This window comes from Eriocheir sinensis, unplaced genomic scaffold (assembly GCF_024679095.1).
Source record: "Eriocheir sinensis breed Jianghai 21 unplaced genomic scaffold, ASM2467909v1 Scaffold512, whole genome shotgun sequence".
Lineage (NCBI taxonomy): Eukaryota > Metazoa > Arthropoda > Malacostraca > Decapoda > Varunidae > Eriocheir > Eriocheir sinensis.
This window is the reverse complement of record NW_026111846.1, coordinates 259467-269710: the sequence shown is the minus strand read 5'-3', so window position 1 is coordinate 269710 and position 10244 is coordinate 259467. Positions and strand designations below refer to the sequence as shown.

Below are 10244 nucleotides of genomic sequence, written 5' to 3'. Positions count from 1 at the left end.
CATAGAGCCATTATTGTAAATATTAGCGCATATGAATTTCTGTAAATAATCAATCGCCGTATGTAAAAACGAGTATATTCTCGAGAATAAATTTGCTTATAAATGGAGTCACCATCGGGTTATCAGTCGTATCTCTGAACCTACACAGACGGCCTTAACGAATCACACGGCGTTATACCAGCTATAACGTAGCTGTCTAGAAAACACACAAACAGAAATGTTTGGCTTTCTCAGTAGAGGCCTAAGCTGCCGCTACACATTCATTCAAAAGGAGAGTACCGAAACACCTCTGCACCTGAAATTGATCTTTTTTTTTACCTTTTATTCTCTCTTCTTTATTTTTTGTACGAAGCAAAATATAGAGGGCTTTTTTATTTTGTTGTTGCTGTTCGTGTTTTTGCCCTTGAATTGCCTCCTCTGCTGTAAAAAAAAAAAAAAAGGGAATATATTGTTGTGAGACCCGAATGCGTCTCAGAATACGGGGCATACTAGATGTGATTACTGATTAGTTCTGACAGTTTAGCTTTTTAAGGGAGGGCGAGATTGGACGTGTGGCAGTGCAGCACCCGAAGCCGTGGCGTGAGGAGGAGGCGGGTAGCTGCTGCGTCTCATAAGTGGTGCCGAGAAGACAGTGTGTTTGTGTTAGTGTTAGTGTGTGTGTGTGTGTGTGTGTGTTTGTGTGTCAGGTGTTTACGCCGACGTGGAAAACATGGTAAGAGGAGCTTGTACACACACACACACACACACACACACACACACACACACACACACACACACACATAAAATAAAACTGAAGGAAAAGCTGGACAAATATAGTGGGAGACAGGACTGACCGAGCTTGAGTTCAGGTCCTGTATACCACAAATAGGTAAACACACACACACACACACACACACACACACACACACACACACACACACACACACACATTGTTTTTTTATTCTTTTTTTTCATATTTTACGATCTTTCTTTTTATTTTTAAAGTTTTGCATATCTTATCTCCTTATCAAATATTTTGTTCCGCTCTTGCAACATTGATCTATACTTTGACCTTCTGTTGTTGTCGTTTTTTTTCTGAGTGAAGAGAAGAACTGATGGAGAATATGAAAAAGGCACATGTACTCTATTGATTCTCTCTCTCTCTCTCTCTCTCTCTCTCTCTCTCTCTCTATATATATATATATATATATATATATATATATATATATATATATATATATATATATATATATATATATATATATATATTATTTTTTTTTTCTCTCTACCAACCTCTACCTATCTCTTATCTCTACTACCTCTATCTATCTATCTATCTTTCGCTCACCACGACTGTTGGGTAAGAAGATCCTGCCCTCTCTACCTCTTTGTCTATATTTATCAAGCTCTCTCTATCAATCTATTTATATATAACTCTCTATCTACTTTTTTTATCGATTTCTCTATCAGTCTAACTTTCTCGCCCCGGCAGGAGGAAGAGCAGATCCTGCTCTCTCTACCTCTCTCTCTCAAGCTCTCTCTATCTATCCCTATCTATATCTATCTAACTCTTTATCGATCTATCTATCCATCTCTCTCTCTCGCTCATACAGGAGGAAGAGAAGGTCCTGCCCGTCATCGATCTGAGCCTGGCCAAGGGTCACACGCGGGCCGGCCTGGTGAAGGAGCTGCACGAGGCGCTCACCACCGTGGGCTTCATCTACCTCAAGAACGTGGACGGCTACGACGAGGAGGCGCTGCTGCGACACTCCAAGTAGTTCTTCAGGTGTCGAGGCGGGGGGGTTGTGTCTGTGGGTCTCCTTCTTTCTCTTTCTTCTTCATCTTCCTTATGATTATATTATTTCTCCTAGTTTCTCTCCTCTACCTTAAGTCTCTTTTTTTTCTCTTCCTCCTTTCCACTTTTTCTCCTTTCGTTTGTCCTTTCCTTTCCTTCAATCGCCCTTCATCCTCTCTTTTCTTTACCGTTCCTTTCATCCCAGCATCATCATCTTCTTCTTCCTCTTCTTCTTCTTCTTTTTCTTCTTCTTCTTCTTCTTTTTCTTTTTCTCTTTCTTCTTCTTCTTCTTCTTCTTCTCCTTCTTCTTCTACTTCCTCTTCTTCTTATAAGTGGTTCCCTATCTGTCTTAGTCTTCTTTTTAGTCGTTTTTCATGCGTGGGTCTATTTTGTTTTCGTCTTCTTTGTCCTCCTTCGTGGGTCTCCGCGTCTCTTCGTATTTGTATTTCTTTGTCCCTAATCCATATTTATCGTTCTGGGTCTCCGTTCCTTTGTATTCGTCGCTATTCCGTGTCTTTATCGTTGTCCCTGCTTCTCCACTTGACTCTGTGGATCTTTATTTGAGACTACCCGTTGAAATGCCCGCAACTCCTACGAAAGCTTTGTCAAATTTGTGTGTGGTCTTGGACATCGAAGTGTTTGAGATCGGTGGGTCTGTTCACGCGTCTCGGTATCAACGTTACCCGATTGTCGTACTCAGTCTCTCATATTCCCCGATTTCAACCACAAAAGCTGCCTCATGTGCCCCAATAACTGGCTTTTTGTGTTGTTATCGTTGAAAAGGTTGATTATTCTTGTTTCCTGGTGATATTTAAAGGGTGAAGCCGGGATACGTGATGCTCGAGTACGATAATCTGGCAACGGTGGTCTCGGTTTCTGTCCGTCTCTTCCTCTCAAGTTAATATCTACTTGTTCCGTCTCTCATCTAGCTGCACCATGTCCCTTATCTATCCATCCACTGCCTCTTTTCTTCCTCTCTTTTCCCCTGTCTCTTCTATAACCATCTCTTCTCCATTCCTCCCTCCGCCAGCCCGCCGATGGAGCAGAGGATGGCCATCTCCAAGAAGTCTTTCAACCCTAAGTGCAGCAACGAGTACCGCGGATATTTCCCTGTCATCCCCGGCGCCGTGTCCCACAAGGAAGGTGAGGACTGAGGGATGACTGGGGGACTTAGAGGACTTGACAGAATGAGAGATGACTTGGGAGTTTTGCACAGAACTTGAAGACCTGCTAGAGCGTGGTGAATGGTGAGAAATTATTAAAACTTGATGACTGACAGAATTTGAGGACTTATGAAAACTTGAGAACTTACTAGAACATGAAGGATGACTTTGGGAATTTGGCACAGAACTTGAAGACCTGCTAGAATGTGAGGAATGACTCGATAAATTGTTTGAACTTGATGACTGATATAATTTGAGGAGTTATAAGAACTTGAGGGCTTTAATAACTTGAAAACTCACTAAAACTTGAGGGATTACTTCTGAACTTGGCATAAAACTTGAGAACGATAGAACGTGAGGGATGACTTCGGAACTTGGCATAGACCTTGAGGATATATAAGAACTTGATGTCTTATAGAGAAAGAAGGGAGATCAAGTGCGGTCTGGAGTAACTTTCGGAGTAATTTCATCTGTTACTTCTTCTTTGTGGTTTGTCGATCTCGTTGTTGCATTGCGTGTCGACCGAATCCATCAGTGAGACCATCTGTTTGTTCCGATGGCTGTTATGATACACGGTTACGAGCTCCCTTCTCGCGACCATACAAGATAATGCTGTGACCTAACCAATCAGCAAGCTACTCTGGATTCGGTCTCTGTTTCTAGTTCCAGGTGCGTGACAAAATAAAACGATTCTGAATGATAAGTGACGCAAATGACTCGAAGCTGTAATGAGGTACAATGACACGACATGCAGTAAGTACGTTATCAAGAGGGTTATACTCTCTTTATATAGAAACAAATTATGCACGTTGATAAATTTGAATAATATTGACGAAACACGACACGAACGAGAATATTCATCTGTCTGTCTGTCTGTCTGTCTGTAATCAGTCGATTGATCAGTGAGCTATTTACCCAGATGATGGTGGTGGTGGTGGTGATAGTGGTGGTTATGAAGATAGTGAATTGAAGGTGAAACGAATGTAAGAATGGTGATGAGGAACTTAAATTCGCCAGCACCACCACCATCATCACCACCATCACTAAGCAGAACCACCCCCACCACCACCATCACACACACCACCACAACCACCGCGTCCTCTCCTTCCTAGCCTTCGAGATCGGGCCGATGCAGGGGAAGCTGAAGGAGGGACTCATATCGCTGGAGGAGAAGTTCATCATCGAGGACAACCAATGGCCTCTAGAGGAATCCGAGGAGGGCAGGAACTTCAGGGTGAGGGGATAGGATGTTAGATTCTCTTTCCTTTTTTTTCTATCTTTTTATATTTTTCTTTGTTTTTTATTTTTTATTTTTTTTATTTGTTTGTTTTTCTTTCGTTTTTTCTCTCTTTCTGTCTTCCTTTTCCTTTCTTTCAACCTTTCAATTATTTTTTCAACCTTTCTGTTTTTCTTTCGTTCTTTCGTATATATTTTTTTTTATATATTTTTCTTTGTTTTTTGTTGTTTTTTCTTTTTCTTGTTTTTTTTCTTTTTTTTGTTTGTTTTTCTTTCGTTTTTCTCTCTTTTTGTCTTTCTTTTTCTTTCTTTCAATCTTTCAATCCTTTTACCAACCTCTTTTTTTTCTTTCTTTCTTTCGTTCTGGCTATCTTTCCTTCCTTCTTCTTGCCTTTCTTTACTTATCTACTACTAATCAACACTATATTCATCTACATCTACCTCTCATCTTTACCACTCCTCCACCTCTCTTTCTGTCAGACATGGATGGAGGTCTACCACGAGAAGATGACCGAGGCTTCGCGGGAGCTGCTGAGCCTGATCGCGGAAGGTTACGGAGTGTGGCGGTAACCTAGACCGCTACGTGAAAGCCAAGCATTGCTGCTTGTGTGCTTTCGGCCGCCGAACGAAGCTGTTAGCTTCGCCGTTGTAAGTCCGCTAGGGCAAGCCTTTGTTGGTTGATAGAAACTACCATTAACCGGTGGTGACTCCATTGACAAACAATTTTTTTTTTTGTAGAGGTTTATTGTGCAACTATACAATATATCTGATGCCCGTGATTAGCATCCATTACATGCACATGCTGATACATAATAAATACACGGGAACAATACGATATAGTTGGACAAAGCGGGCATCGGCCCGCCGCTGTCGGGGGTGTTCGGTGGCGGTGCAGGCTAGCGGCGTGGTGTCGTGGCCCGGCTGTGCGGGGTGCGGGCGTTGGTCACCGTGGGGGAGGTGCCGCCCGTAGCACCTCGAGGAGGACCTGTGTCGGGGTGTGTCGGACCGTGAGGGCGGCCTTGGCTTCACACCGCCTCAGGGGCCCGCCGTCTCCTGCAAGATGGGCGGCAGCCTCTGGCGCTGGTCTGAGGCGCGCGGTGGCTGGGCAAGACAGGAGGTAGTGCACCAGGGGGCGGCTGGCGCGCTCTTCACAGTGCTCGCATATCCGCCCATCGAAGCCGTCGTACAGCTACTTTTTTTTTCTGTGGCACTGGATTTTGTCTGCAATCATTGGAGTGGGGAACACTGACACGGTGTTGGTGGGTGGAGGATCCGGCCGCAGGAGGTACGCGGGCTTGACCCGGTCGATGGCGATGACATCGGATTTGCCGTGGCGGTCAATTGTAATGTTCTTCCGCGTCCTCTTGATGACGGTGAAGGGGCCATCGTATGGTTGCTGCAGAGGCTTCTTTGTGGCGTCCACTCGCACGAACACGTGTGTGCAGGTGTCGAGGTCCTGGCTCACGAACGTTTTGGATGGTGATGTACATGGCGGCATTGGCTGGAGTCTCTGCATTGCGTTCTTGAAGTTCCTGGCGTAATCCTGTATGTCGCAGGAGGGCCAGGAGTGGGCGAGAGAACCTCTCCTGGGAGGCGGAGAGTGGTGCCGTACAGGAGCTCTGCAGAGGAGTGGCCAAAGTCTTCTTTGAGGGACGTCCGTATGCCGAGGAGGGCTAGAGGCAGAGTCGTAGTCCAGTCGCTGCGGTCCTGAACTGTTGCTGCCAGCGAGGCCTTGAGTTGGCGGTGGAAGCGCTCGACAAGGCCATTTGACTGAGGATGGTAGCTGGCGGTTCTGATCCGCTTAATCCCCAGGATGGACATGACCTTGTCCCACAGGCTCGACTCGAACTGGCTTCCACGGTCGGATGTGAGGCTGAGAGGCGTACCGAAGCGCGACACCCAGGTGTTGACGAAGGCTCTGGCGATGGTGTCCGTTGTTATGTCTTCGACCGGGACAGCTTCGGGCCAGCGTGTGAACCTGTCAACGCAGGTGAGGAGGTACTTGTAGCCGTTGGAGTGTGGGAGTGGGCCAACGAGGTCGAAGTGGGCGTGTTTAAGTCTGGAGGATCGGGGCGTGAATGTTGCTGGAGGCGAGACGGTGTGGCGCGTCACCTTGGAAGCCTGGCACTGGACGCAGGTGCGGGTCCAGTCTCTGACGTCCTTGTTGATTCCCGTCCATGTGGAGCGCGAGGACATCATCCGTTGCGACGCTCGTATTCCGGGGTGTGAGAGGTCGTGCAGCTGGCGGAAGAGAGGATACCAACGGTTCTTCGGCAGATAAGGCCGGATGGTACCTGAAGATGCGTCAGCGTACAGGTCCACGTTGGTCCCGGGGAACTCGACTCGCCTCATCGACAATGCGGGGTTTTCTTTCAACTGCTGCAGCTCAGCGTCGTCGACTTGGTCTGCAGCAATGGCGGCATAATCGATGAGGATAGAGGATGTTGCAGAGATGTTACGCGGGAGAGCGTCAGCGGGAATGTTGTCTTCGCCTCTGACGTACCCGATGTCTGTCGTGAAGTGCGAGATGAAGTCGATGTGGCGCAGCTGCCTGGGAGTGTTGTTGATGAAGGTTGTGGCAAGAGGCTTGTGATCGGTATATATGTGAAATGCCCGGCCTGCTACGAAATATCTGAAGCGTTTGACAACCTTGTAGATGGCGAGAAGTTCCCTGTCGAAGGCGCTGTACTTCCGCAGTCCGTAGTCCTGGAGACGGGTGAAAACTTGCTCTAGATGTTGGCGGTGTGTGTCCGTGTCAGGACTGGCGATGAGGACGTCGTCGATGAAGGCGAAGCAGAATGTCAGTCCTCGCAGCACTTCGTCCATAAACCTCTGGAAGGTTTGGGCAGAGTTCTTGAGTCCAAAGGGCATCCGTACGTACTCGTACAAGCCGAAAGGTGTAACGATGGCTGCCTTCGGGATGTCTGCTGGGTTGACTGGGATCTGGTGGAAGGCTTTTATGAGGTCGATCCTGGAGTAGATAGTAGAGCCAGCAAGCTGTGAGGAGAACTCCTGAATATTCGGCACCGGATAGCGATCCATGACGGTGCGCGAGTTGAGGGCTCTGTAGTCGCCGCATGGGGGTATGTCACCGTTCTTCTTGGGAACGACGTGGAGGGCAGACGACCAGTTGCTTGAGCTGGGGCGGATAACACCTTGGCGCAGCAGCGACTCGAATTCGGCCTTGGCTTGTTGGTAGCGTTCTGGAGCTAAGCGGCGAGCCTTGGCGTATGCTGGTGGTCCGGTCGTCTCGATGTGGTGCGTGACGTGGTGCTTCACAGGATTGTTCGCTGTGTGTGGCTGTGTCAGCGTCGGGAAGGACTTGAGGAGAGACGCGAACCGGTTGCCTGCGCCGATGGTGGAGATGTGGGTGCTTTCGCCTGCTGCTGCTCTGGTCCTGGTTGAGATGGATGTCAGTGGATCCAGGAGCTTGCGACTCTTGAGGTCGATTAGGAGATTGTAGTGAGACAGGAAATCGGCGCCCAGGATAGGTTGTGAAACTGTTGCCACGTAGAAGGTCCACTCGAACGACCTGCGAAGGTTGAGGTTGAGCTGGAGCGTCTGTTTCTTGAAAACAGGGATCCCTGTGCCGTTAGCAGCGTAGAGGCGAGCGATGGTTGGTAAGGACCTCTGGCTTGGTGTGGCGGGGAGGACGCTGACTTCGGCTCCGGTGTCGATGAGGAAGTTGGTGCGGGAGAGTGGGTCGAAGATGTGGAACAGCTTCGAGTTCTGTTGGCGGACGCTGTGCGCTGTCAGGGCCTGCCGGGGCTGTTGCGAAGAATTATGGAGGCTGCAGGGGGACGTACACTTCCTGGCATCCTTCCCGAACCTCCTGTGGTAGTAGCAGACGCCGGGGCTGTGTGAGGGGCTACTACTGGAGGTGGAGTGGCGGCGGAGTGACGAGGAGTGGTGTTGTGACGAGGAGTGGTGGTGGTGTTGTGACGAGGAGTGGTGGTGGTGTTGTGACGAGGAGTGGCTGTGCGGTGGCGAGGAGTGGCTGTGTGGTGACGAGGACTGGCGTCGTTGGCTCCTGATGTCCTCCCTGAGCGTACTGACCTCTGTTCGTAGCTTGGCGATAAGAGCCGTGAGCTGGTGGGTCAGACTGTCGCTGGTGACGGTGGGGGCATGGAGGCTGGCCACGTCCTGCGCAGCGTCGTCGTCGGACACCTTGGAGGGGCACGTTAGGGCAGGGTCGGTGTCGGACGTGGAGGCCATGACCACGTGTAGAGGCGCTGGCAGTGTAGCCAGGGGCCGCGTCGGCTGGAGGCCGAGAGTAGCGTCAGGCATCCCAGAGGTGTAACGGAGCACAGCACTAAGCGGTAACTACGTCGGGGAAGCACTGACTACCGACGGGAAGCACTGCCGGGAGGGGCGTCACTAACACATTCACTCGCTCAGGCGGTTAAGCCGCGGGCGTCACTGCACTGGTGCTGGCTTGTCATGCCAGGGCATGACAAGCCTGTCATGCCTGTCTTCAGCGTCACTACACATTCCACGGGCTAAGGGGAGGCGCAGGCGGTTGCCAGAGGCCACGGCGGCAGGAGGGCCGCTGCTGGAACAGCAGTGGTGAAGGCGATGCCGTGGAGGTAGGGAGGCGACGGCAAGGAAACCGGGGATCACAGCGGCAGGAGGCTGGTGAGGCGGCGAGTGACTGGTGTGTCGGGCTGGCGAAGAAGGGAGGCAGCCGTGGGTGCGAGGCGGTGGTCAGACTGGCTGAAGCCTGAGGAGTCACTCGTAGAAGCGGGCGGGGCGAGGTACCGCGGCGAAGGTGAGACAGCATAGGGGCGGCGTTGGAATGGCTGGCTGGGGCTGGGCAGGGAGTGGCGAGGTACCACGGCGAGTAGGGCGACACCTGCGTGGAAGGGGGCTGGGCTGCTGGCGAGTCTTCGGATGGGCCGAGGCGAGGTGGCGCGGGCGAGGGCACGAACTTGCCGGCGGCGGGAGAGCCCCAGATCACGTTGGAGAGGCCGGAGGCGGAGCGCGACCTGCTGCGGGCCGGTGGATCCTCCGGGGGGGGGTAGCTTGGGCCGCGACGGAACGGACGAAGCATGGCCAGCAGCGACAGCAGCAAATAACCGAGGTGTACCTCGTAACTTAGGTCCGGAGGTCACCAATTGTGGCGGTAGCCTAGACCGCTACGTGAAAGCCAAGCATTGCTGCTTGTGTGCTTTCGGCCGCCGAACGAAGCTGTTAGCTTCGCCGTTGTAAGTCCGCTAGGGCAAGCCTTTGTTGGTTGATAGAAACTACCATTAACCGGTGGTGACTCCATTGACAAACAATTTTTTTTGTAGAGGTTTATTGTGCAACTATACAATATATCTGATGCCCGTGATTAGCATCCATTACATGTACATGCTCTGATACATAATAAATACACGTAAACAATATTATATAGTTGGACAAAGCGGGCATCGGCCCGCCGCTGTCAGGGGTGTTCGGTGGCGGTGCAGGCTAGCGGCGTTGTGTTATGGCAGCGCTGTCAGCGCGGCTCACATCGCCCGGCTGTGCGGGGTGCGGGCGTTGGTCACCGTGGGGGAGGTGCCGCCCGTAGCACCTCGAGGAGGACCTGTGTCGGGGTGTGTCGGACCGTGAGGGAGGCCTTGGCTTCACACCGCCTCAGGGGCCGGCCGTCTCCTGCAGGATGGGCGGCAGCCGCTGGCGCTGGTCTGAGGCGCGCGGTGGCTGGGCAAGACAGGAGGTAGTGCACCAGGGGGCGGCGGGCGCGCTCTTCACAGTGCTCGCATATCCGCCCATCGAAGCCGTCGTACAGCTCCTCCCTGGTGCAGTAGCCCAGTCTGAGGCGCTGCAGCAACGCGTCGTCTGCCCTGCGCTGCTGGTAGGCGGCGTCCAGTTGGGTGTAGGCGGTGGCCGCAGCGTACCAGGCTGCCTGTTTCTTTGTCCCCTCCAGTTCTCGGAGCTGCTGGTGGGCGTGGTGGACTGCTGCGTGTTTGGCCTGTGTTTTGGCCGGTTGCAGGCTTGGCCGCACAGGTTTGGTGACGGTGGGGCCTTTGGCTGCCCTCTTGGCGGCCGCGTCGGCGGCGTCGTTCCCTCTGACTCCCACATGGCTGGGG

General features: G+C 51.3%; 1 protein-coding gene and 1 pseudogene across 1 annotated transcript; one reads left to right on the top strand and one right to left on the bottom strand.

Moving 5' to 3' along the window:
• Window positions 1-566: 566 nt before the first annotated feature.
• On the top strand, window positions 567-2928 carry LOC126992885 (uncharacterized; annotated as a pseudogene).
• A 5728-nt stretch (window positions 2929-8656) lies between these two features.
• Window positions 8657-9223, bottom strand: LOC126992884 (uncharacterized). Its single transcript, XM_050851713.1, has one exon. It carries the CDS (start codon window positions 9221-9223, stop codon window positions 8657-8659), a length of 567 nt encoding a protein of 188 aa, XP_050707670.1.
• Between the last annotated feature and the right edge of the window lie 1021 nt (window positions 9224-10244).

Excerpts from the sequence above, each read along its gene's own strand:
- LOC126992884 (XM_050851713.1), bottom strand. The coding sequence starts at position 9,223 with ATGCTTCGTCCGTTCCGTCGCGGCCCAAGCTACCCCCCCCCGGAGGAT.